Raw genomic sequence first — 27,902 nt, forward strand, 5'->3', positions numbered from 1 at the left:
AAAAGGAAAGAACTGCTGTTATTTTTGCTTATAAAGATTGTTTTAAAAAGCTACTATAGGGCCTGGTGGCGTGGCCTAGCGGCTAAAGTCCTCGCCTTGCACACCTGGGATCCCATATGGGCGCCGGTTCGAATCCCGGCTGCTCCACTTCCCATCCAGCTCCCTGCTTGTAGCCTGAGAAAGTAGTCGAAGATGGCCCAAAGCCTTGGGACCCTGCACCCGCGTGTGGGAGACCTGAGGCGGTTCCTGGCTCCTGGCTTCAGATTGGCTCAGCTCCAGTCGTTGCAGCTGCTTGGGGAGGGAATCATTGGACGGAAGATCTTCCTCTCTGTCTCTCCTCTCTGTATATCTGACTTGCTAATAAAAATAAATGATTTTTTTTTTAAAGGCTACTATATAAACACTGCATGCGCAAAGCATGCCATATGAATGTGTAATGCAAAATATTACATATCAAGGATATGTGATGTATAACATAAATACATGTAAATATCAACACTTAAGGAAGAATTCTGAGCCAGCATGGTGGCATAGCTAGCTAGGCTTATGCCTGAAGTGCCACCATTCAATCTGGGCACCAGTTCATGCTCTGTGTCATTTCTGACACAACTACCTGATAATGTGCCTGGGAAAGCAGCAGACGATGGCTCAAGTATTTGGGACACTGCACCCATGTGAGAGACCTGGAAGAGGTTCCTGGCTCTGGATCAGCCCAGCTTCAGCTACTGCATCTATCTGGACAGTGAGCCAGAGGAATGATGATGCTCCTCATCTGTTTTCTCACTCTCTCTCTCCCTCCACCCTTCCTCTCTCTACCTCTACCACCCACTACTCTCTCCCCTCCTGTAAAATCAGCCTTTCAAATAAATCTTTTAAAAAAAAAAAAAAAAAAGGGCCCGGCGGTGTGGCCTAGCAGCTAAAGTCCTCGCCTTGAACGCCCCAGGATCCCATATGGGCGCCGGTTCTAATCCCGGCAGCTCCACTTCCCATCCAGCTCCCTGCTTGTGGCCTGGGAAAGCAGTCGAGGACGGCCCAAAGATTTGGCACCCTGCACCAGCGTGGGAGACCCGGAAGAGGTTCCTGGTTCCCAGCTTCAAATCGGCACAGCACCAGGCACTGCGCTCACTTGGGGAGTGAATCATTGGACAGAAGATCTTCCTCTCTGTCTCTCTTCCTCTCTGTAGATCTGACTTTGTAATAAAATAAATAAATCTTAAAAAAAAAAAAAGACTTCGTATTATGACAAATAAACAGGACCTATATCTGGGCCCTTCCCTTCTTATGAAATGTATTCTGCTTTCTATTTTTCCACTCAGTATCTCACACAAAAACCCAGTGACAGGAGAATGGACAGTGAGAGTCACGAGGGGTGATCACTGCCAGAGTTTTGTCAAAATCAGCGAAGGCAACAGGAAAGGAGCTGCCGCCAGAAGTGCACCTAACTTCAGAACAGCCACAGGAATCCAGAGGCTTCTAGAACTACTTCCAGCAATTCAGCTGCTTGGCTGATGCAAACTACAGCTCTTCTTGGGGGCCAAATACAGCACCCCTTCAAGAACAAAGTCAGTGAGCCCTGGGGCATGGAATTAGTAGGAAGCCAGGGCTGATAAAAACCAAGCAGTAAATGCAGCACTACTCCTGGTACAGAGTAAAAACTAAACAAGCAAAAGACAAAGTATTTCAGGAGTATTATAACACCAGGTCAGAAGCCAAGCAGGCACTGAAGCTGAGGCCGTCCAGGAACAGATGGGAAAGACCAAAAGCAGAAAGCAAGGCAAGCAGGATGCGAACATACCACACAATGCTCAACAAGGGCATGACCAAAAGTGACAGCCAGCAGCCAGCAGACTGCAGAGAGCAGGCCTTTCAGACAAGGACAAAGGCATCCTGCTGTAGCACCAGCAGAAGTCGTGGGGCACAGGAAGGACACCCCAGGGCATGGCCCCTCAGCAGGTCACCCCACACCTGCAAGTATCTGGATCCCCTAGGCCAGTCCCTCAAGGCTTTCACTTCCCCATTCATCACAGCCACACCATACAAAAAGGGCCTTTACTCCTCCCATGCCTCCAAACTAACAATGTTACGGGCAGGGTAAACATCTAGTGAACAGATAATTGACCACTTACCCCTACTTTCCGTAAGAGATCCCCCACAATGTTTAGTGCTGAGATCCTAGCCGAAGGAGTTAGTGGACTGGTACCAAAACCATTTGGTATAGCTAGAGGAAAACAAAAGGTTGAGTTGAGTTTCACTGTTGCTGCTATGAAGCAGTATACCCTCCAAGCAACACCAACACAGTACTTCAAACTTCGGCTCCGGTACAGAGCGGAGAACACAGACAGGGTTTACTGCCCTCCAACTGGTGACTATCGAGAGGCTATCCAATCTTTCACCACTACAAAAACAACACAAGGGCATACATCCTTAAATATCCAAACTACTTAAACACCCAGACAAGCGCTTCTATTTTTAGGAATGCCAAAAATAGAACTACTAGGTCAGCGGATGTGCCCCACTGTTCTCACTTTAACAGACTGCCAAAACGCTCTTCAAAGAAAAGATGCTGCTATCTGCCAATATCAGCAATAGGTAGCTCTAGATCAACTTTCTTTTTTGGGTGGAAGAGCACGTGCCTGGTGGCAGCGTAACTCCCATCTCTGTACGGTCACTGCAACGCCCCCGGAACTCTCCTGTCTACTCCATTCACTTCCTCCCGGCCTGTCCTTCCTGAATCAATCGGCAAGGACTTCACACATTGCAACTCTCCACTCTTCTTGTAGGCCTGTTAGCCATTCCTAGTGTGACACTTGTATTCCTGCAGCTTCTCCACGCCAACATCATCAAAATATTCCCCATACATCAAGTGTTTTTAAACATTTAGCTTGTTTAAGTCACCAAGAATTCATAGTTATCTGTCTGTGTACATTAGCTCAGCTTCTTTCCACCCAAATGGACAGCCTACTGTCCTGGTATCATTTTAGTGAAGACACCAGAAACAGCACAAGAACCCCAAATTCCCTAGAACACATGAATTACGTCAATGCCAGTGAACGATGAGTCTATGCCGCCAGAATCACACAATTTTACTTACTACAGTGCTAAGAAACCCTGCAACATCTCAAAAACAAAGACCCTTCTTATAATTATCCTAGTCCAAACTATTCCTGGTTATTCTTGTATGTTTGCTGTTCCAGAATAACTTAAATATCAATTTTTTAACTTTAAAAGTCCTGATGGGATTTTTAGAAGCTGCAACTAGACTGATTTGGAGAGAAGGGCTAAACATTAAGTATCCCCATTCCGAATCACTGTGTTCAACTAATTTACTGACATTGCTTTTTCTTACTGAAGAACCTAGGTGTTTTCTGCCTTTTGTAATTCCTGCCCTAACGGCTTGGCTGCAGGCTGTGTGAACTCCAGGCCTGACAGTCTGTGTCACACCAGGCAGCACACCTGGCAGGCCTCGTAGGCAGACCACTCCTCAAGAAGGAGGTACCTGGTGTTTGCTAAGATCCACCGCCCTATAGCTCATCAATTTGTACTTTTTGAAAGTAGCTTGCTTCAAACCCACCAATAGAAGCCTGCTAAATCATGACTGTATAATTAATAGCCTAAAGTGTATAAGAACTGGGGAGGTGGCTTGGAGACCTAGGATAACTTGAATAAACCATCTTTATGCCTTAGCACCAACTTCAGACTTGATGATTTTCTGCGGATATCAAAATCCGGCACAACACTGACATTCCTCAGTGAAGGTCTTCGTCAGTGTACATTTATTTTTTAAGAAACACCATGGTATAATCGTTAACAGCTCTTGAGCTGAACAGCAGCATCCAAATTCAGTTCTCCCATCTATTAATCATGTGCCTTCAGCTAGTTACTGATATATAAACAGAGGCAAATAGCACTGACTTCATGAAGTGAGGTTAACTCACTGCAAGGTTGAATTCCAAAGCACTGTAACGTGGAGAAGGCGGAGCACACAGCCATCACTCAGTAAGCACTGGCACTGTTGTTATACCCTGTTCTCAGTGTCCACCAGCAGCTGGGTACTTGTCGTAGGGGCACCGCCTGCCTCCTCTCCGTGACTCCCAGCATCCCACATCAGGCACAGCCAACAGCAGGTGCTCAGGAGGACAGAAATCAACTGCTGCATTTTTCTCAGCAGGGATTTCCATATTTCATCTTTCCATAGTCTCCCCAAATTCTGCACTTTGGGTGTACTTTAATCTGTGCTTTTAAGGTATATTGCCCTGAATGTTTTCGATTTTGATATATAAAACTGGGGCTTTGGGCCCAGCAGCGTGGCCTAGCAGCTAAAGTCCTCGCCTTGAACACCCCAGGATCCCATATGGGCGCCAGTTCTAATCCCGGCAGCTCCACTTCCCATCCAGCTCCCTGCTTAGGACACTGTAGCCACGTGGGAGACCTGGAAGAAGTTCCTGGATCCTGGTTTTGGATCGGCACAGCACTGGCCCTTGCAGTCACTTGGGGAGTAAATCATCGGACGGAAGATCCTCCTCTCTGTCTCTCCTCCTTTCTGTATATCTGACTTTCCATTAAAAATAAAATAAATCTTTATTAAAAAACAAAACTGGGGCTTTATAAACCAAATGTATTAAAGACCACTCCACAGCAATCAGCTCTTTACTCGTCCCACTAATCTTACTTTGTGGCTAGTGAAACCTTTGCCATCAGCTCCAGTCTACAAATGTTCTCTAATTGGAGAAACAGCACTGCGTTGGCATTCACGTAACTAAGTGTAGGGCCTGCGGATTCCCTGAGGACTCCCAGTGTGCACTGCCTCTGGGCACCCATAGGGACTGTTTCTATATTAGTAACTCCAATGTGTCTCTTCACACAGGCTAGGGAGATGGGGAGAGCCAGCGATGACTTGACCCTGCCTGCTGCAGCCCTGCACTCTGTCATTCCCAGACCGCATGCATCCTCACATGCTTCCTCTAATTTGACCTCTTCACAAGGCAAAGACGAGCTGAATTATCCGGTCAGGAAAATACTGAGCACTTGGAATATGGCTAGTCTGACTGAGAAACTGAACTGTACATTTTGTTTAGTCTAAACTGAAATAGTCCTCTGAGGCCAGTGGCCACCGCATGCAGCACCACATACAGACAAGCCTGCCTTTCTAGCTGCACAAACAGCAAACCTCATGTCACTCTGAAAGACAAAATGCGGTGTTTAAAAATGGGTGCTGTAGGAGGACAAATCCCTTCAGGCTGGGGCAGAAAAAGGGACAGGAGAGTGGAGCAGCAGAAACTTGACCTGTATGCTAGGTAAACAAGTCTGAAAATGGAGAACTTCAGGATTCTAATATAAGGTTTCACCTAGCAGTTCGTGTTTTTTCTAGATACTGTTTTCTGCTTATCTGAATTCAAAAAAGAAAACCAACAGCAAAACACACATTGGCTGATGGCAAAAAGAATATTCTCAATGTACTACTCATCAGTTATCTGAATGCCACACTGAGAAATGGCAGCTCGGGAAGCATGTGCGGAGAGGGCGTACCCATCCAGCCCCAAGCCAATCGTGCTGAGTGGGCAGGATAACCTGTGATTAGACTGCACACAAACAGCCTCTCCTTTCTCCTGATCAGGACAATGGGGGGAAAAGCAAAACAATTTAACCAGGATCCCCAAAGTAACGTGTAACAAGGAGTTGTGCACACGCACACGCGATAGAAGAAACACAAAAAATGTCATAATTGGACCTAGCGGCTAAAGTCCTCGCCTGAATGCACAGGGATCCCATATGGGCACCGGTTCATATCCCGGCAGCTCCACTTCCCATCCAGCTCCCTGCTTGTGGCCTGGGAAAACAGTCGTGTGGGAGACCTGGAAGAGGCTCCTGGCTTCGGATTGGCTCAGCTCTGGCTGTTGCAGCCACTTGGGGAGTGACCAGAAAACAGAAGATCTTTCTCTGTTTCTTCTCTGTAAATCTGACTTTCCAATGTACATAAACAAATCTTTTTTAAGCCATTATTTTCAAGTAATAAGATTAAAAATGGCTCTGATTTTTTTCCCTGTGCATATGAAACATGCTTATGGTTCTTACTTCCTTTTCTTTTGTGGGTTTTAAAATGTTTTTGTGGGTTTTTAAAATGTTTTTACATCTATTACTGCTGTAATCAGAAAATAAATTTCCCTTAAAAATCTCTAACTTTCAAAATCTCAATCAGGTAATTCCTCTAAAATGTAACCATCACCTCCACGTTTCCAACTGAAGTGTGCTCTAAGGAAACAATCCTGCTCCTGCTCTCCCCAGGCTTAGTCCGCTACAAACTCCGACCACTGCTCAAACCTCAGCAAGCCCCGCCTTGCCCACCCGCCCCTCAGACAGCTCATCTGACATGGCCTCAGAAAGCAGAGACACGACATACCTTTCGGCGACGGAAAGCTGTTTTCTGACCCTTTGCCAACAGGAGTAGCTGGCAAGGAAAGGGACGCCTGGACAGCAGAATCCATCTTCTCACAGTCCAGGGTGGGAGAAGTGGGAGCTGACTTCCGGGTCACTTCCTGCTGCCTTTCTCGAACTGCTAGTTCTTGTCTCAAATCTAAAGTGTTGCCAAGACAGTAACGCACATTAGACGGAGCAGAAGCCTTAAACACAATTCTCCAAAACGTCAGACAGGCATGCTTCCTAAACAACATTTCTTAAAAACGCATTTAAGAACTTTCATTTCTAGAAGAATAAACATGAAAACTGGATCAGAAGTGGAGCAAGCCGGGACTTGAACCAGCCCCATATGAGATCCCAAGCTGCAAGAAGGGGGATTAGCATGCTGAGCCACCATACTAGCCCCTCAAACACTGACTTAATAATACGCCAAATGCCTGCTCCCCCAACAAGAAAACTCATCAGATCTTTCATTTTGAAATGTTAGAAAGACTGCTGTAAAGTCAACAGGGTATATTTTCATAATTTTATATGAATTAGGATTTAACTACCACTATGAAATAGCTGTTTAAAACAAAAAAAGGTGGGCCCGGCCCGGTAGTATAGCGGCTAAAGTCCTCGCCTTGCACATGCCAGGGCACAGGTTCTAATCCCGGTGGCCCCTCTTCCCATCCAGCTCCCTGCTTGTGGCCTGGGAAAGCAGTCGAGGACGGCCCAAAGCTTTGGGATCCTGCACCCACATGGGAGACCCAGAGGAAGCTCCTTGCTTCAGATCAGCTCAGCTCCAGCCATTGCGGCTGCTTGTGGAATGAATCATCAGATGGAAGATCTTCCTGTCTCTCCTCCTAATGAAAATAAAATAAATCTTTAAAAAGATCCCGGCACAGTAGCCTAGTGGCTGAAGTGCTAGCCTTGAATTCGCCTGGATCCCATATAGGCACCAGTTGTCTCCCAGCTGTTCTACTTCCCTTCCAGCTCCCTGCCTATGGTCTGGGAAAGCAGTGAAAGACAGCCCAAAGTCTTGCACCCTACACCCATGTGGAAGACCCAGAAGAAGATTCTGGCTCCTGGCTTTGGAAGTACTAAGCTCCAGTCATTATGGCCCCTTGGGGAATGAACCAGAGGACAGAATATCATTCTGTCTCTCCTTCTCTGTATATCTGCCTTTCCAAAAAAATAAATCTTTAAAAAAAAATTAGGTCAGTTTAGTATCATTTTCTGGCTTTCAAATATTTTCTCAGCTAAAAAAATTTTTTTTTCCAGTCATGCAACTAACCTCTGAATATCCACTATGTTAGAAAGGGGTATGGATTCTTCCACGTCCATGGACCGCATGAATTCAAGTATGCCCCTAAGGATATGTTCCTAGCTGAATGATTCACGATGGCAAGAAATGGACCCAAACATTCATCCACAGATGAGTGGATGAAGAAACAGATACAAACACTAGAATTTTATTTTATCTCAGATAGATGATAAATAAGGGCCCAGCAGCGTAGCCTAGCAGCTAAAGTCCTCACCTTGAACCCACCAGGATCCCATATGGGCACTGGTTCTAATCCCGGCAGCTCCACTTCCCATCCAGCTCCCTGCCTGTGGCCTGGGAAAGCAGTCAAGGACGGCCCAAAGCCTTGGGACCCTGCACCCATGTGGGAGACCTGGAAGAAGTTCCTGGATCCTGGTTTCGGATCGGTGCAGCACCAGCCGTTGTGCTCACTTGGGAAGTGAAACATCGGAAGATCTTCCTCTCTGTCTCTCCTCCTCTGTGTATATCTGACTTTGTAATGAAAATGAAATAAATCCTTAATATAAAAAATATATAATATATGAATAATAAAGAGGGGAATCCTGTCACATGCTGTAACATGAACAGACCGTGAGGACATCATGCTAACACAAAAGGATAAACACTGCTTGACTCTACTCATAAGTATCTCAGGACAGCATAGTGGCACAGTATGTTCAACCACTGCTTGCAGCACCAGCAGTCCTGGCTGCTCCTCTTTCAGTCCAACTCCTGGGAGGATGGCAGAAGATGGCGTAGGTCCTCAGGCCCTACACCCACGTGGGAGACTCACATGAAGCTCCTGGCTTTAGCTGGGCTTACCCTCCAGCTGATACAGCCATTTGGGCAGTGAACCAGCAGATGGAAGATCTTTTTCTCCCTAACATTGCTTTCAAATAATTAAGAAGTATCTAGAGTAGTCTAATTCATAGAAACAGGAAGAACTGTGGTTAGCAACACCTGGGAGGAGGCAGAAGTAGGAAGTTGTTCTTCAGAGACAATTTAAGGTTTGTAAGGTACAAAAGATCTAGACCCGTTACACAATGTAACACAGTACATTAACCACAGTACTAAAATAAAAAAGTTTCACACATCATGTAAATTACAAGAAGCTCTTCAGATGAATACACCACTTCCTCAGGAGAAACAAAAAAGGTGGGCCCGGGCCCCACCCACCACCATCATCATTGCGCCGTAGAGGGGATTGGGAAGGGGGCGACCTTGGGTCTGGGAGTTGAAACTTCCGGCAGCCTGCTGGCTGCTGGTGGGTGCCAGGCCGGGGAGTCTCCATGCTCGGAGCCCCGAATCCAGCCACCACGTACATACAGTGACCTAGGCCTGCCCAGGCTCCAGAGGCTGCTCCCTTCATGGTGAGTACACCGAAGGGGGAAGTCTAGAGAGCTGGGTGGGCCCGGGCTCCACCCACCACCATCATTGCGCGGTGGAGGGGATTGGGAAGGGGGCGACCTTGGGTCTGGGAGCTGAAACTTCCGGCAGCCTGCTGGCTGCTGGTGGGTGCCAGGCTGGGGCCGCCTCCATGCTCGGAGCCCTGATTCCAGCCACCGCGTACACGTGGTGAGCTGTCCCCAGGCTCCGCCTGCTGGCCTCCAGGTAGAGAGCTCTGGGCTTTTGGTTCTTTGAATTGCTGCTTAGGTAACCTCATGTTGAGCCCACTGTGCTTCTTGGAAGTCAATCAATCCTAAAGACTCCCAATGACAGAGTAACTTATCCTTTGAAGTCAAGAGAAGGTAATGAGACCTGGAAGGTTTGAGGAGAGGGACCAAATGATCTTTATGCATAAGTCTGACATACCAGCCTCCTATGAATCCTGTGTAAAGCTTGTAATCACTGAACAAAGCTGACCACCGAACACCAGTCATGCAGAAGCTCATGCTCAGGGCTTGTCTAGCAGATCATATCCTATTACCTAACATGATGATGGATCAGGAGACTGGTCACATTAGGCAGGGCCATGACAATATCTAGCACACAAAAGAACCATATCTAGGGGTAGATTCTGTGGGGGATGTGTGGGCCAAACCATGTGGAAATACTAGTCCCATTGGTTAGCTCAAGAGTTGGGATGGTGATGGACTAAGCTAGGTGTGACCAAGGAGCCTGCCATCACTCACGGGTAAAGGAAGCGCTAACAGTCTGGACTGGTCAAGGCAGCAGCACCCAAATGTGCATTCTGAATAGGGTGTGGGGTGGGCCGGGCTGCAACGTTTACCAGCTCACACAAGGCCAAATGGAAGGCCAGACTATGCCTGACACTGGCCTAAAACCCAAAGGCATGTATGAGAACTGGGTCTGGGAATGGGTCAAGTGGAGAAACTTGGGAAACTCCCCTGGTGGGTCATAGGTCCCGCTGGTGAACACATGGTCCAGACCTGGGGGTCGGACAAGCTAGGCAAAGTAGCTCCAATGGCTGGCTAATGTGTGAGTTGGTAATGAAATGGGGTGGACCAGGCAGGACTGAACAAACCTTAGCCCACAAGCAAAATTAGAAATCAGGATGGAGCACAGGTCATGCCAAGCTAGGTTCTTGCACCTACTGGTCGGCATGAACCAGGGACACTAAGCACAGCATCTAAGGCAGGGGCCAAGACAAGTGAGGGCCTGTGCCAAGCTGAGTCAGAGCAACCACTGGCATGCGTGCGATCTATCGCTGGGAACAAGCCCGGTTGGGGAGCTAAGGGGACACCCTAGCTGAGTTGAGGTTCCCACCAAGGAGCACGTGGACTGGAATGGGGGCTGCGTTCTGATCAGGATACAGTTGTAGTCTCACTTAGCACAAGTGTGGACTGGGACTGGACACACCAAGCCGGGCTAGACTCCAACACCATCTGGTGTTCTGGAGGACTAGGGTAGATGTGGGACGGACTAGGCTAGGTCTCAGCCTCCTACTGAGCCATGTGTGAGCTGTATGTGGGTATGGACGAGCCATGGCTGAGCTGAAACATCCAACAGTAAGAACCAGATCGGGTTGAAGGCCAGTCAGGAAAAGCCACTGTTCAGGAGGTGAACTGAGCAGGGCTGGCTCATGGACCCCCTGGTATGTACGAGATCTGGTAACGGGAGAGGTTCTGATGGAGGAGCCTGGGCAACTCCTCTGGCAGGACACAGACTCTGAAGGTAAACGCAAGAAGCATGATAGGAAACAGACCAGAATAGGCCGTGGAAAGTTTCCCACTGGCATACATTTGGCATGGGTCGGGAGCAGACCAGGCTGAACCAGCTCACATCACCCACTAGCGAATTCGAGCACCAGAAGAGAGTGTGGGTCGAACCAGGTTCGGTAGCGACAAACACCAGTGCACATTACGGAATGCCAAGGTGAGGTTGCCTGTACCGGATGTGACCGCAGCGCCCAACCAGCACACATGAGAACAAGGAAGGGAGGGGGCGGAGCCAGCAGGTGGAATATGGGGGGGGGGGGGTCCCCTACTGGACAGCTACTCCCACTGAAGAGCGTGAGCTGGGATGGGGGCAGACCAGATTAAGCAGGGCTACTACACCTGCGCGCCTCATGTGGACTAGATCAGGGAAGAGACAAGTTGGGCTGATTGTTCCTACTGGTGCAAACAAAAATTGGAGTGGGTGAGGGTTGTTTGGGCTTAGCAGCAGCATCAGCTGGCAGAAGCTGGCACTGGGGGCGAATGCTGTCAACTTAAATTGCAGAACCACCTTGAGAATGCATAATCCGGGAGTGGGAGTGGCCTAGAAGGAAACTACTGGGCTCCTCCCTCTTGGGTTACCATTCCCACGGGAGGACACGAAAATCAGGACAGGGGCTGGGGTAGCTAGACAGAAGAGCACCCACCAGCATCTGTGTGGGCTGGATAGTTGAGCTGGTTAGATTGAACTAGGCTTCAATGCCCAGACATGTATGAGAGCTGAATGGGATGTGGGACAGACTGGACCAGTCTGCTGCACATACTGGAAAACCAGGGTAAGGGGGTGGGCCTGGTGGGGGTTATTGTGGGTCACTCCAACTAGGCTGCAGCTCCCACTGGTTTATGTGAGGGCCGAGTGTGTGCTGGGCAGAATCAGGCTGGACTGTGGCACCCATTGGTTCCAGTGAAGACAGGGATGGAAACAGAACCAACCCAGCAATTGCAACCACCAGCTGTTTGGGGCGATGGACTGTACCAGGCCCTGTGCTTGCTAGTACATACAAGAATCTAGTCTGGGAACACCTCAAAGTTGCTTTGAGGATCTCCCCAATCGAACTGCTGGACTCAGAACCCTAACCATGAAAACACAGAGGACAGAACAAGTCAATCAACCAACTCAGCCATATGTTGGCAGTGAAAAACTTGGCAAACGGAGACTCTAAGACAGACTACGTCAATCAGTGGATTCTTCAATGATCTCATTGTGCTTGGAGTGGTGAGACTGGCAGCAATTCAGAACTGTTGAACTATCAAAACCACTTGAGCAAGACAATCGGAGCACACCCCATATCAGTGACCAGAAGTGGGTGGGAGACTGTGTGGGGCTTCTCCCTTAATATCCCCCTTTACCCCAGACACATGAAGGAAACAATGTGGAAATAACAGTCTTACCCACTGTCCTGTAGCCCTTGAACTTTTTTACCCTAATTAACTATGTAAAGAGCGTCAAAAATATAATTTTAAAAAATGGGAGAAAAAGGCAGAGAAAAAGCAAACAGGGTCTGGCACTGTGGCCCACCAGGTTAAGCCGCCACCTGCGATGTTGGCATCCATTGTGTCAGGGTTTCACTGTTCCACTTCTGATCCAGCTCCTTGCTACTGTGCCCGGCAGAGGATGGCTCAGTGGCTGGGGTCCTCCCTCCCACGTGGGAGGTCAGGCTGGAGTTCCAGGACCCTAGCTTCTGCCCGGCACAGTAGTGTCAGCCACCATGGCCATTTCAGGAGTGAGTCAACAGAGGGAAGACCTCTGTGTGCCTCTCTCTCTATCTCTGCCTTTCAAGTAAACCATTTTTTTTTTTTTAAGATTTTTATTTTTTATTAGAAAGTTAGATATGGAGAAAGGAGGAGAATGAGAAAGAGCTTCTGTCCACTGATTCACTCCCCAAGTGACCACAATGGCCAGAGCTGAGCCGATCTAAAGCCAGGAGTCTGGAGCTTCTTCTGGGTCTCCCATGCGGGTTCAGGGTCCCAAGACTCTGGGTTATCCTCCACTGCCCTCCCAGGACACAATCAGGGTGCTGGACGGGAAGTGGGGCCACTGAGACCAGAACCGGTGCCCAGATGGGATCCACAGGTTCAAGGACCCCAGCCGCTAGGCTACCACACCAGGCCCTCAAGTAAACAAATCTTTAAAAAGAAAAAAGGAAGGAAGTTGATCCTGAAGCTTACCCCAACTAGGGTCACATAATGGACAAATATTCTTTAAACTTCAATGTTACCTCTTGCTTCATCCTTTAACCGCTGTACAGAAACCAACAAAGATTCCTTTTCGTCAAGTTCACTTTCTAAAAATGCGTTTCGTTCTATGGCCTGATTTAGCCTCTGTTCAAAGTCTTCCAATGAAACTATCGTTGCCCTGGGAAAAAAATCAGAGTCCATGAAGTGAGTGAATACATACACAAAAAGTTAATACAAAAGGAAACTGCTGGTTGATCTCATGACATTCCTCAGCTAGCCACCTCTACCAAGCTGAATGAGCTCGCCTTCTTCCCAACCTCCTGTGCCACTCAGTCTCTCTACTTCCACTGGGGCCTTCGGTACAGCCTCTTGAATTCTTATCTAAACCCCTAAACTTCCTTCAAGAAGGGTTACCTGTTGCACTACATTTCCACTGGATTTTAAACATGATACCATCTCATTAACAGTCTGACAAAGAAAAATTTTTAAAATAAAAGAAACTATGTAAGAATGTGTTTCTAACATTAAGCCCCAGGGCCCATCCCACTCGCGTCCTCTATTCATCCTGCATTCCTCAATCCTTCAGCGCTTGCTCCTGTGTCCCTCCCATTATGTGCCACCTGGCACAGAAAACAGAATTCCCTAACTGCGAGTTAGGACTCTTACAGCCATGTCCAATTTCATCAACTCCTGTCAACTGCCACAATGTTTCTCCAATCCATTCCTCTTCAGCCTTCACCCCCACCCTTCGGCCTTACTTATTTGCTCATCGTCTGGATAACCCCTAAAAGTCTTCACATCCTGTACTCCCAATACCTCAGCACTCCTTTCCTCATAACAACAACAAAAATGGTAACGAGCTTCCCCTCCTACAGAGTGCCTTTCAAACGCAGACCAAAAGCTCTTCACAGCCCAAGCCAGACCATCTTCTGCTCTCAGGACACTGGCTACCGTCTGGACACCTCAAGCAATGTGACTCACCGACCCCTCCTGCTCTGCTGCCTCTCCACCTGGTTATGTCTAGTCTCCTGGCGGTCGCAGCTCCAGGGTCTACAAAGGCTTTCCCAGCTCCCGAGAGCCACCAGCGCCTTTGTCACTGCCAGCAGCTGCCGGCCCACCCCAGCGTTTGTCATGGTAAACACCCACACCCACCGCCCCCAAGAGCAGTGACTGGCTTAGCACTGTGTCCTCCACCCTAACATGTATCAGTCACTTAAGAGTCAATAAATATTACAGAAATACCAGGTGGCAAGCATAACGTAATGGGAATTAGGCCTGCAAATATGGTTAAGAAACAACTCGTTACAGATGAATGGAAGCTAGGCAACAGTAAATAACATGCCATTAAAGGAAGGTTAGGAAAATTTTAATGACAGTATTTCCAGAAAATTCAACAGTGACTATTATAACAGAAGAGACTGAAAAGAGACAACACATCAGAGTAGAAGACACCTTTCAGGATCCAAGTGTAAAGTGTGAGGCCCTACACAAAGGGTGCTAGGTGCCAAGACAGAGGCAGAGGCATGCAGGAGACTCGTCTTCAAAACTAACAGCTGCACACAACAGGAGGAAGAAACAGAGAAGACTGAAAGCACAAAGCTTGGAAGGGCATTATATTTACGATGATGGCACCCTGGTTCTTTTCAATACAATGGGTGGCTCAAACCGAAAGGAAACATTCTAGAACTAACACCTGAGAGACAGGCTGCGGCTACTCATGGATGGCCAGCTCTGGTTATTCCACACAACATCGCGTCCCTCCTTACCTCTTGGCTCGCTCCAGGTCATCATTGGCCTGCTCCAGTTCCCTCACATACTTGTGCAGCTGCTCCTTAATGGCCCGAGTCTGGCTTAAATCATCTTCTAACACCGAGACCTGCTTGTAGCTCTGTGCGTACTGATGCTCCAGTTTCTCCTGAAGGCATGCGAGGAAAGGAAAGCGTCGACGTTAACACACGGTGTTTCACCTTTCTTCTGGGAAAAACCACACTGGCGCAATGAGGCTGCGGCAAGCTCTGCTGGCACAGGACGGCAGTCACGCACGCACCCTGCCCCAACCGTCATGCTTCAACAGGCGGGATCTTCCCACCTCACAACACACTGTATTTAATAAATAACGACTGATTGAAAATCCCCAACTGTAATAGAACAACTTTGGGGTTCTCAGGCTGAACACAAGCCTGGGTCCTCCAACAGGCAGACTGCCACGCATGAGTTCAGTTCCCACCCCTTCCCAAAGCCACAGCCCTCCAACACAGCAACCACACTCTCCTCTCCTCGGAGGAGAGCAAAGGGACTAGTCCTTTTTAGTCTATTCTCCAAAATTCCTTTCTAGAAGACAAATTTTTAATCCAAATTAAACTCCCAAACTGGAGAAATTATCAGAACTAATAAAATAAATGCATATTTCAGATACCCCTGAGGAGTACAGAACAAGGCAAATCATGTATCAAATCAGGTGGCTTCTGAAACCTTTAGGAATATAATACAACCACTAGGGACATCACTGCTGGAAAGGAGCCAAGATGAGGTTTCCAAGTGAACACCTAAACTCTGAACCACCTGTCTCATGCTTCCGTGAAAGAATTTCATTCAAACGTTCATTTTAAGCTTTTGAAAATATTTCTTGTTGCCTGCTGCTCTCACGCATCCTCCCCAGAAACCACACTTCTGATAAACATCCAGCATGCTACACCCCCTCCAGGACGGCCGCGGTTACCTTTAACGCCTCCACCTCATATTTCAGTCTTTGGTTATCAGCTTGCAAGTCTCGATTTCTTTGTTCAGCCTGCACTAATTGTGCCTCCAACTCTGCTTCTAATTCTCTGCTTCCTTCCTGGAATTCAACTAGCTCATCCCGAGCTTCCTGGAAGCTAATCAGGAACAAAGGGGGAAACCTGAGTTACAGCAGAAACCCCTACAGTAAGGATAACCCCAAAGATGTATAATGCATTCTTTTTCATGCATGTTAATCCTTCATTAAATGCATTAAACAGTAAAAGCAATCAGTTTACATCTTGTACATTCAGTGTCCAATGCAGTAAGTTATAGGGCCCCAAGGCTACGAGGATTGATGCCATCAACGTCTTCCTCTTCACAGATGGAAGGGATAAGTGCATCTTTTTTCACTACAGCAACTTAGAGCTGGCATTTCCTCCAACTGTCTTCAACTGAGATTACAGACGTTCTCACTCCACACTGGAGCCGCTGTCACCATTTCAGACTCAGACAGCTAGTATACTCATGCCTACATCTTTCACCCATTCTGAAGTACATGTGACATTATCACAAATAGCTGGGCAACTTTTCCCAGTGTAACTGGCCACCTACACAATTTTTTAAGATTTATTTTTATTTTCATTGGAAAGTTAGATATATAGAAAGGAGGAAGAGACAGGAAGATCTTCCATCCACTGATTCACTCCCCAAGTGGCCCCATCAGCCAGAGCTGAGCTGATCTGAAGCCAGGAGCCAGGAGCCTCTTCCAGGTTTCCCACGTGGGTAGAGGGTCCCAGAGTTTTGGGTCATTCCTCAACTGCTTTCCCAGGTCACAGCTGGGAGCTGGATGGGAAGTGGAGCTGCTGGGATTACTTATTATCCAGAAGTTGCCACAAGTAAATGTGTGAGATTTTACGAAGAGCTACATGCCTCTCCGGGAGTGCTTCCTGCTCCCCCAAAGCCTGACTGGCTCCAGACACGGATCACACCTGCCTGGAGAGTCTGATTACCACCGCCCAACGACCGAACAAGACGGCAGAATCAGGGCACACAAAGCAAGCCAAGACAACCCATCCTAACACTAAGACTAAGCAGGTACTATCAAAAGAAAACATGATTAGCACTAAGTTTTCCTACCATTTTCACCATTTAAACCATATCAAGATTTTTGATATTTTTATACTACTTAAATACAAGTTATGCTGTGATTATTTCTACAATCTCCACTGTAAATCTAAAACTGTAAATATAGCTTTATGTCAAAAAAAAAAAAAAAAAGGAATAAACACAAGCCAGACCCAGTATATTCCGAATGCCCAGTGCCCTGTCAACATTACCTTTGCTTATACTTCAAGGAAAGTTCCTTCCAATAAGCAGTTTCCTCCTTTAAACTTGCAAAATCTGGTATATCTTCACCATCCATGATCAAGAAAGCCTGGGAAAGAATCAAGACAAACTGTTACAAATTACAGAACCTACCCATCTAAGTATAAAATCTGGGGCAACACCAAATCAGCAGCGTATCGAGGAGCTAAATATGAAACAGCCACAGAGTGGTTAACTCCTTCCTGCCCCTCCAGCACAGCAATCAGGAACAACCAAGACTGCAGCCCTGCTCACACCAGGAGACGAGACCAACAAAGTCCTTTGGGGCAAAGTCACGTGAGAAACTTCCGGCTGCGGCACTAGGTGCTGGGTGACTGGAATCCATGGAACCATCTTGGACACAGCGCGCCCACAACTGGCTTACAGCCCACTGGCCTGGGCATCAGCAGACATGCACAAGCCCACCGTGAGGGAGGCTGCTCCTGCAGGCCCTTCTCTTTCTGTAGGCTGCTTCAAAGCATCTGCTTGCAGCATTTTATGCCAGGTGACCTTGCTGGCAGATCAGATCTTCTATTCCCAATAATTTACTACTATCACACTTGAAAAAAAGGCAGTCTTTTTTTTCCCCTCATTTATATGAGAAGAAAAGACTTCCTAAAGCTAAAGCTGAGTAGAAGCCGTAGGCTCAGTCCAGGTCTCCCATGAAGGTTGCAGGAACCCAGTCACTCAGTAACTCCTCCCTTTCGGGGACTGCTGGGGTCAGGAACCAGAGCGGGGGACAGAATCCAGGTCCTGCAATGTAGTGGCAAGTGGCTACACTCCAGGCGGAAATACCAGCTCCCTCAGGATCTCTGACGCTTCCCCAGCAAGTCCACCAACTCTACCTTCAACAATACTTCACCTCGGCTCTTCTCCCAAGGCACTCGGAGAGCAAGGGGGTGGGTGTATCTACTTACCTTACATTTGAACTGGCCACCTAAAACCCTAGTGACACCATTGTTCCCTACACTTCTCCACCCCGCCCAAGCAGCCCACTTTCGTATTTCAGCAATACTGTTCAAAATTGTCTTTTAACATAGCATGCTATTTCAATCTCATGTTTTCTCAACCTGAACTGGCACTCCCTTCCTTGCATTTGGAAGTTATTTAGCTTTAAAATCCAGCTGTCATTTTTCCCAGAAATCTGCTCTAAGATAACGTTACAGTCTCTTGCATTCTTTACCCCTCTCTCACACACAGGCTTTTATAGATATGCCTATACCACATAGCAATAACTCGCTTTCATCTTTGTGTTCCTTATTAGACTGAATTCTTTTTGTCTGCTCATTATTTTCACCTATTGGAAAGATAGAGCAATAGAAGCAGTGGAGAACGCATCCATCCGCTGGTTCACTCCCCCAAATGTCCACACTGGCCAGAGCCAGGAGCCCCGTCAGGGTCTCCCACATGGAAGGCAGGAGCCCAAAAGCTTGAACCACCATCTGCTGCTTTACTGTCTGTCTACCAGTTTGCTCCCCAAATGCCCAAACAGCCAGGACCAAACGAGGCTGAAGCCAGGAACCGTCTGGAGCACCTGTGTCTCCCATGTGGCTGGCAGGAGCCAAAGCCCCTGAAACCCCCATCTGCTGCCTTCCTGGAGAGCATCAGCAAGAAGCTGGGTCGGAAGGGCTCTACAGTTGAGACACAGGCATCCCAAGTAGCAGTCTGACTGGCTGCACCCACCTCAGATTATCCTTGTTTTCTGCTCTAACACAATGTTTGCACAACAGTATTCAACGAATACTGTTTCAATGAATACTGAATCATACTTATTCCTACCTGTACTAAAGAGCAAAAACTCAAAATCCAGACCCAGCATAATGGCTCAATGGCTAAATCCTCACCTTGCAAGCACCAGAATCCCATATGGGTGCCGGTCTGTGTCCCAGTGCCCCACTTCCCATCCAGTTCCCTGATTGTGGCCTGGGAAAGCAGAGAATGGCCCAAAGCCTTGGGACCCTACATCCATGTAGGAACGCTCCTGGCTCCAGGTCAGCTCAGCTCCAGCTGCTATGGCCCTTTGGAGAGTGAACCAGTGGATAAGAGACCTGTCTTTCCTCTCTGTAAATCCAATCTACCTTTCCAACAAAAACAAATCCTGGGCCCAGCATGGTAGGCTAGCGGCTAAAGTGCTCACCTTGCACACGCCGGGATCCCATATGGGCGCCGGGGCTGTAATCCCGGCAGCTCCACTTCCCATCCAGCTCCCTGCTTGTGGCCTGGGAAAGCAGTTGAGGACGGCCCAAAGCCTTGGGACCCTGTACTTGCATGGGAGACCCAGAAGAGGCTCCTGGCTCCAGACTGGCTCAGCTCAAGCCACTGTGACCACTTGGGGAGTGAATCAGTGGATGGAAGATCTTCTGCTCTGCCTTATCTGTAAATGTTTCTTGCATGTGCCCTGTAATTCTGTCTTCATCTGAGTTTTTTAAAAAGATTTATTTAATTTTATTGTGAAGTCAGATATATATAGAGGAGGATAGATGCAGACAGAAAGATCATGCATCCACTGGTTCACTCCCGAAGTGGCCACAATGACTGGAGCTGAGCCGGTCTAAACCAAGGAGCCAGGAGCTTCCTGCAGGACTCCCACACAGGTGCAGCGTTCCAAGGCTTTGGGCTATCCTCTGCTACTTTCCCAGGCAACAGCAGGGAACTGGATGCGAAGTGGAGCAGCTGAGATACGAAGCGGGGCCCATGTGGGATGCCAGTGCTTACAGGTGAAGGATTAGCCATTGAGCCATCGTGCTGTCCTCATTTAAGGGATTTTTGAGAAAGATCTCATTGAGCATTCAGGGAGATGGAGGAATGCTCAATGAGATCTGTCTCTCCTCTCTATAAACCTGCCTTTCCAATTAGATTAATAATTTTTTAATGTCCTAAAACTGCTATGATCACATTGGAATTATCTTTGCCCAGCCTTAAGGAAGCTGATTAGGCACTCGCGGGCAATGGCACTCCATTGTAGACAGATGAGAATCGTCAAACACTGCCAACCATGTATCAGAGTGCACCCCAAATGTTTACTTTATGATCCACCACCCAATCATGGTTTAATGAAAGAGTAGTTTAAGTGACACAACAAGCAAACTTCTGTTGCTACGTACTCTGAACAGTAACCATTCTAAGAGGAATGAAAGGTCAAGTCTCTCCAGCTGAAAGGCAAGACCTGTGTCTAATTCTGGTTGCACCAGCAATCAGAAACTCAATAGACAGCTGATTTGACTTTCAATCTCTTTTATTCACTCTTTACCAACTCCTTCACCAACACCTGAATTCCTGTTTCAGGGATGAAGAAAGCCACAGGAAGTAGTTTTTTCTACCTCCCAATGCAGCTCATGTATTAAATCCAGATTATACAACCAATCACTTCCAGGTGTAAGAAAAGATGCGTGCCCAGCTACAGTCAGTTACCTGGACAAGATTCACACAAAAAAACAGGGAGACGATGAGACTCCCTGGGGGACAACTTCAGAGCTGCAGCTCCAATCAGCTACCTCAGCAAGTCCTCCTCCAGCCCTTCAATCTTACATACAAAGGGGTAAGAACCTTCTAACAAATGAGAAAACCCAGCCAGCAGCCTACGTCAGAAAATCCTAGGAGCTACTCAACTGAGAGCAAACAGATAATCCAGAAAGTTGTCTTCCCCCAAGAACGCTGGAGGGAGCTACTCCCAGGTGCTTCCCAGGATGTTCTAAAAGAAGAAATGACCTGGACAGGATCGGGTGTAGGACACAGGGGCTCCAGCCCAGGCCACAGTGCACAACAGTCTCAGGATGAAGTCTAGTGCATCAATGCCAGAGAAACGCAGACACAAGGACAGCTCCAGAAAAGAAGGAGTCCCACACAACAGCTAGCACAGGGGCGGGCACTGGGCACAGTGGTTTAGGTGTCATCTGGGACACCTGTACGCCATTATCAGAGTGCCCGATTCCAGTCCCAGCTTTTGGATAATGCACACCCTGAGAAACAGTGGGGATGGCACATGCCAATCCAGAAGATTTAGACTGCCTTCTGGCCTCTCACTTCAGCCTGGCCCAGCTGCAGTTGTTGTGGGCACTTGGAGAGTGAATCAGCAGATGAAAGATCTTTGTGCCAATATTTAAAACATTTTTCTAAGTATGACAGAGAAGCTGGATAAACACTGAGACTGTGAGGAAGGCACAATAAGGAGCAATTAGAACTTCAAGAATAAAAAAAACCTCAATAAAAATCCAACATAAAACAGCTCTGATGCTTAAATAAAACAGCATTTAAGCAAATTATTTCAAGTCTAGCAATTTAACTTATTGATTTCAGAGGAGGGTACTGGAAAATGCAAGCAAAAATTTTTAATACAAAGTAATTTTTAAAATCCATATCCATAATATAGCACATATTATCCACCAACTTTCTGAAGTCCTTTTATATTATCCTAAGGAAAAGGGATAAGTTCCCTAGCTATAGTCAGCAATGAATTTCCTACCCGGGGTTGTAAATTTGCTGTAAATTTCACACATCACTTTCCTGGCAACGTGAGGACTTGGTAAGCAGGAGCAGTCCCCTTATTTCCATCCTTTAAGATGATGCAGAGTTTGATGACACCTCTAGTCCCTGGCCTTCCCAAAACACGAGAGACAGCCGGGAATGGCATCTGCCAATCCAGACGATGGTCCCTTAGCCATCCTTCTGCTGCCCCTGGCTTACACACACGCCGCTCTGGAGCCCAGTGACTAGTGCCATTTCAGTGTGAGACACTTTACCCACTGCAGGATTGTCTGAGTCTTCGGTACCCTCCCCACTACTACGCAGCCTTTGACCATGCTACAGCAGGTGCAGCCCCCGGGCAGTGTCCAGATGGGAGCTCCTCTCACTGCAAGACATGTGCCTTAGCCTCTAACCCCCAACTTCTACTAGTGAATGCTGCATTCCAATGTGAAGCCCACCCCTCTACAGATAGGGTCAGAACTCTTTTTGCCTGTAACTGTTATTCCCATGTCCACCTTGCAGTCTTTTGCTTGTTTTGACCTGTTACCACAGGATCAGTGGCCCTCCAGGACAGTTCTTGCCTGAAGAGCAGTTAGCTCAGTTAGCAGTGACCTCGGGTGTTACCTGGGACGTTAGGTTCTGGAACACAGACACAGCCTTAAGATAACTACGGACTTCCACATCAGCCGCCCCTGAGGACCCAGGGTTTAAATGACCTTTCACAAGAAACTTCCTGAGAATCTATTTCGAACTTCTGCATCATCTTAGTCCAACTACCTACTGCAGTGACAATTCCCACAAAACTGTCTTCATGTTTTTACTTCATACACACAAACTGTTTCTTGCTGAATCTATGAGGCCCGAATGTTGTCCACAATCCACCTAGTCAACAAGCTGCCTTCCCAACTTGCTACTGGCCTTCCAACAGGGCTGTTGCGTATGCCAGAAGCCTTTCACCTAATTGGCCAACATCTTTTCCAGAAGAAACCAATTACACACATTTAACCACTTGCAGTAGAAGATTCTAGTGGCCAAGATTCAGTAACCTGCACTGAAGCCAACCGGGCTGGGTATCAAACCAGACTCCTTCCTCACTAGCTGGGTGCCCGTGAACAAATTAATTACTCAGGACCCCATTTCCTCACCTATAAAATGAGACTAATCCTTGCAACAGCCTTATTCTGAAGCAAGACACTGTATCACAGTACTTGGAACAAAGCAAACACAGCTCAAATGTTAATCACATTTTTTTTTAAATAATCAAAGGCAGATCCCTCAAATAAGAGAAACTAAACAGACCTGCAGAATTTAAAATATGCAAATGTTTCCTTAAAAGTACTTATCTCAGGAAGCTTTATATATATTCCAACAATACTATCATCACTGAAAACATTCATAAAACTTTTTGGGACAGTCTTTAAGAGCCAAATAAGAACTCAGAAAAAATAACCAGAAGTCCACATGGGCATGGATCCCTCTCAACTATGTGAACGTTTAAAATAAAATTTAGGGCCCGGCGGTGTGGCCTAGCAGCTAAAGTCCTCTCCCTGAACACCCCAGAATCCTATACGGGCACCGGTTCTAATCCCGGCAGCTCCACTTCCCATCCAGCTCCCTGCTTGTGGCTTGGGAAAGCAGTCGGAGACGGCCCAAAGCTTTGGGCCCCTGCACCCACGTGGGAGACCCAGAAAAGGTTCCTGGTTCCTGGTTCCTGGCTGCGGCGCAGCGCGGCACCGGCTGTGCTCACTTGGGGAATCAATCATCGGACGGAAAATAGTCCTGTCACTCCTCCTCTATGTATATCTCACTTTGTAATAAAAAAAAAAAATGGATAAATCTTTTTTAAAAAAAGCGATAAAATAAAATTTAAAATTTAAAAAAATTTTTCAGAAAAATATTCTGATGTAATCAACCTTCATTTAATTGGTATTATCCAACTTTAATACCAAAGTTTTACTCATCAAAATCATTCTTAAAAATTACTTTCTGGAAGAGGCCGTTGAACTTGAACTGGACAAGTGGGATGCTGGACTCTGTATGGTGTGAGCTTTTAATTAGGGAATCTCAACGGAACTTGAGCTGTGGTTATGCATCAAGGTGAAGGAACTCACCACGGGGGAAGGGTTTGGGGTGAAGGGCGGGGGAATCCCAGTACCTATGAAATTGTGTCATGTAATACAATGTAATTAATGAGTAAATGAATATTAAGAAAAATTACTTTCTGGAACCAACAAACAGTGCAGTGCATTGAGCTGCTGTTTGCAAAGCCTGTATCCCATTCCACAGTGCCCATCTGAATCACTGTTACTACGCTTTCAATCCAACTTCCTGATACACCTGGCAAGGCAGTAACACCTGGGCCCCTGCCACCCACGTGGAACAACAGGATAGAGGTCCTAACTTGGATCTGACCCGCAGCCAACTGTTGTAGCCACTGAGCATGAACTAGATATCAATCAACTCTCTCTCATCTTCTGTGTCACTGTCACTCAAATCTTTAAAATAAAAAGCAGGGGACTGGGCCTGGCGAGATAGCATAGCGGTTAAAGTCCTCGCCTTGAACGTGCCGGGATGCAGGTCTAATCCCAGAAGCTCCACCTCCTATCCAGCTCCCTGCCTGTGGCCTGGGAAAGCAGTCAAGAATAGCCCAAAGCCTTGGGACCCTGTACCCACGTGGGAGACCTGGAAGCTGCTCCTGGCTCCTGGCTTCAGACTGGCTCAGCTCCGGCTGCTGTGCTCACTTGGGGAGTGAACCATCGGACGGAAGATCTTCCTCTCTGTATATATCTGCCTTTCCAATAAAAATAAATCTTTTTTTAAAAAAATCAGGGGACTGGTGCAGTAGCTCAACAGGCTAATCCTTCAACTTGTAACACAGGCATCCCTTACAGGTGTCAGTTCACATCGTGACTGCTCCACTTTCCATCCAGCTCCCTGCTTATAGCCTGGGGAAGCAATGGAGGACGACTCAAGCCCTTGGGCCTCTGCACCCACATGGGAGACCCCAAAGACGCACCTGGATCCTGGCTTTGGATTGGCTTAGCCCTAGTCATTGCAGCCGTTTGGGGAGTGAACTGGCAGATTGAAGACCTTTTTTCTCTCTCATCTCTGTAAAATGTGCCTTTCAAATAAAACTAACCCTTTTATCTTTAAAAATAAATTAACTAGAAAATAAAGATCCGCCTCCGGGCCTAATGTTGGGACACAGTGGGATAATCTGCCGCTTGTGACACCAGCTTCCCACATCAGAGGCCTGGTTTGAATCCTGGCTGCTCAGCTCCGCTCCAGCTCCCTGCTAACGCACCTGAGAAATGCAGCAGAAGCTAGCCCAAGCACTCGGGCCCCTGCCTACCATGCGAAGACCAAGACACAGCTTGGCATAGCCCTGGCTACTGTGACCACTTAGGGAGTGAAGCAGCAGACAGAGCACAGGGAAGAGCTGTCTCTTCCTCTATCATGCTTTCAAATAAATCTTTTTTAAGATTTATTTTTTATTTTTATTACAAAGTCAGATATACACAGAGGAGGAGAGACAGAGAGGAAGATCTTCCGTCCGATGATTCACTCCTCAAGTGAGCACAACAGCCGGTGCTGCTCCAATCCGAAGCTGGGAACCAGGAACCTCTTCTGGGTCTCCCATGCGGTTGCAGGGTCCCAAACCTTTGGGCCATCCCCGACTGCTTTCCCAGGCCACAGGCAGGGATCTGGATGGGAAGTGGAGCCGCCGGGATTAGAACCGGCGCCCGTATGGGACCCCGGCGCGTTCAAGGCAAGGACTTTAGCCGCTAGGCCATGCCGCCGGGCCCTCAAATAAATCTTTTAAAAAAATGTTTACAGTCAACAAAAATTTGGTATCACTGCTGTATTCAAAAAAAAAAAAATTGCTCTGGAGGCTTTGAAAGATAGTGTCTGCCTCAAGTCACATCGGGAGGATGTGTTCACTTGCGTTATTTGAAACTATGTTTAACTAGAGCGATACTAAGGCTGTAGAAAGTTAGCCAATAGCAAAAAATATACTGCCAAAAAAAATACATTCTCCTATTACATAATTCTCAAAGGCATTATATTATACTGCACGTGACCTTCAGATATTTAACAACTGAAGTCAACTCACGTGAGTTTAAAACAACCTGTCCAGGCCGCCTCGTTTATGAGGGAACTTCTTTTCCCACAACAGCAAGGCCGTCGGTATCCTTTTAACACAGGGAGCACCTCGGTCGGCCGAGCTCTTCCAAGAGTCCCTGCAGGGAGCATCCGCAGGTTCACAGAAATTCTTCTCGCATTGGTGACAGGCAGGGTTTTTTTTTTTCAGCGGTTCAAGGTCAATCATAAATACAATCTCCCTGAACCCTGACAGACTTCTTTTTCTACTTTATCAGATGTTCAGAAACTTACATCAGAAGTAATTGCAGGCTTTAGTAACCGGATTTACCTCAGCATGGTTAAAAAGGGAAGGTGGGGTGGGGGGATCCTGGTAGATGAAAGCGATGTCTAGGCTTCTACTGAGGTTCCCACTTCGTTTAAACGCTGCCTGTCCAACTCCACTCTACTTAACAGGCCGAAACAGAGCTCATGTGCGGATGATTTAGCAAAACTTCATCAAGTCAACCACCTCCAGAGCCAGCCCCGGGTTTTCTTCATACCTCTTGCACTTCTATTTTAAACAACAATTCTCGTTCAGAGGAGACGGCTTACTTCACTTCCCTTTCTGTCTCTTCAATCCATGACTCAAGGCAGCTCCTGCCCGTCATCTCACAATTTAACAAAACTCATCCCTCATCTCCTAGGTACCCGGAACAACAAGATGAGACAAAGCAATTAACCGGCAACTTGCAAAGACGCTTCCAAATTCAGGGTTGTTTTCCTTTTTTTTCCTCCTAACAAGAGTTCTACTAGATGAGTTGCCCCCAAAATAATTTTAAGTCAGCTACTGCCTTCCGGTAGACCTCTAGCAAGTCAAACCTCCTTGTCTTGCTTTCTGAAAAGCGTGGGGGAAAAAAATAATCCCTCTTTGGCAGCACTAGTCCCAGCCGGGAAATGTAAACAGCCTGATCCAAGTTTGGAAGAAGAGCCAAGGGGTACGCGTCAATCACCTCCCCGGCCGCACCTGGGCCCCCCGCCCCACCCCACCTCCTTGTAAAGGCGTAACGAAATCAGCCACAACTGGGGGGTGAGCAGGTAAGCCGGAGACTGCAGGAAGAGTTCGGAAACGCGTACCAAGGGGAAAAAAACAAAAAGGGCGCTGCAGAAACGCAACGGCATTCCTCGGTGGCATGCACGGCTCACTTCCTGGGCAAAACTTAAAAGGATAAATAAGTTACCAATTCGCTGCCCACAGGCAAAACACGAGGGCGCGGGTGAGCACGAGCCAACCCCTACCCCGGAGGCTGGGTGACACCTTTCTGACCTCCACGCCGGGTGACCAGCAGGCCCTTGGGTGGGCAGGCAGGTGGGGGGTCGCGGGCTGCTCCCTCTCCCACGCCGCGGGCCAACCGGGCGTCCGGCAGCCGAGGGGACAGCGAGGCGAACCGGGCGCCCCGCACCCTCACCCGGGGTCGCCGCGCAATCCTGCCGAGGCCGCCGCGCTCGCTCCCCCGCCTCGGACGGGGGTCCGTTGAAGCGGTTGGGACAGGCGTCCCCTGGACCTGAGCCGGCTCCGGCAGGGCGGCGGGGCCTCGGGCTCCGCCCGGAGAGGGTGGAGGGGAGCCGGGGAGCCGCCGTGCCCAGGGCCGCGGGCAGGCCTCGGCGCCGCCGGGCCCGGCTCCGGCCTCCTGCGCTCAGCCGCGCACGGCAGGCTCACCTCCACAGTGTCAAAAGCGCATGTTCGCCGCCGCTCGAGCGCCGTCTCCGCTCCGCCGGCCTGGCCAGGCCCGCCCAGCCGCTCGGCTCCGCCGCCCTCCGCAGTCCCCGGCTCTGCTCGGCGCAGCACGGCGCCCCGCTCCTCCCCGACACGTCAGGAGCCGCTCGGCTGGCCGAGGCCATTTGTGACGTACACAGCGGGGCGGAGCTCGGAGCATGCGCGCGAGCGCGCGGGGCGGGGCGGGCCGGCAGGCTCTCGGCGCGCTGACGTCAGGCGGGCCACGTCCTCCTGCGCAGGCGTCGACAGACACCCCGAGACCTGCTTCGTCCTCTCCTGTTCCCGGAAGTGCTGCGTCCCTCGGGGGCGTCTTGGAGAGGGAAGGTGGCTGGAGGCAATAGCTGCTCCAGGAGAGCGAGTGGAAGCTCAAAAGAACCATTTTTAAGAACAGTATTAGGTCTCTGCTTTGTACGATGTGATCCTAATTGCAGTGCTTTCAGGATTG

The 27,902-nt window shown here is 48.2% G+C and overlaps 1 protein-coding gene across 2 annotated transcripts in view; it reads right to left on the reverse strand.

Annotated features, from left to right (window-relative positions):
* The window catches only part of NDEL1 (nudE neurodevelopment protein 1 like 1), a 38,121-nt gene extending 10,533 nt beyond the window's left edge, over window positions 1-27,588 (reverse strand). Inside the window, exons 1-7 of one of the 2 annotated variants that reach the window (XM_058675296.1) lie at window positions 27,401-27,588; window positions 17,109-17,206; window positions 15,773-15,926; window positions 14,820-14,968; window positions 13,095-13,231; window positions 6,398-6,571; window positions 2,127-2,218 (exon numbers count right to left, since the gene is read on the reverse strand). In XM_058675296.1, coding sequence (XP_058531279.1) covers window positions 2,127-2,218; window positions 6,398-6,571; window positions 13,095-13,231; window positions 14,820-14,968; window positions 15,773-15,926; window positions 17,109-17,194 — 792 coding nt within the window. In that variant the 5' untranslated portion in view covers window positions 17,195-17,206; window positions 27,401-27,588. The remainder of the gene's footprint in view (window positions 1-2,126; window positions 2,219-6,397; window positions 6,572-13,094; window positions 13,232-14,819; window positions 14,969-15,772; window positions 15,927-17,108; window positions 17,207-27,400) is intronic. The other variant, XM_004594756.3, reaches the window with a different exon arrangement.
* Between the last annotated feature and the right edge of the window lie 314 nt (window positions 27,589-27,902).

Source organism: Ochotona princeps, chromosome 17 (genome assembly GCF_030435755.1).
Source record: "Ochotona princeps isolate mOchPri1 chromosome 17, mOchPri1.hap1, whole genome shotgun sequence".
Lineage (NCBI taxonomy): Eukaryota > Metazoa > Chordata > Mammalia > Lagomorpha > Ochotonidae > Ochotona > Ochotona princeps.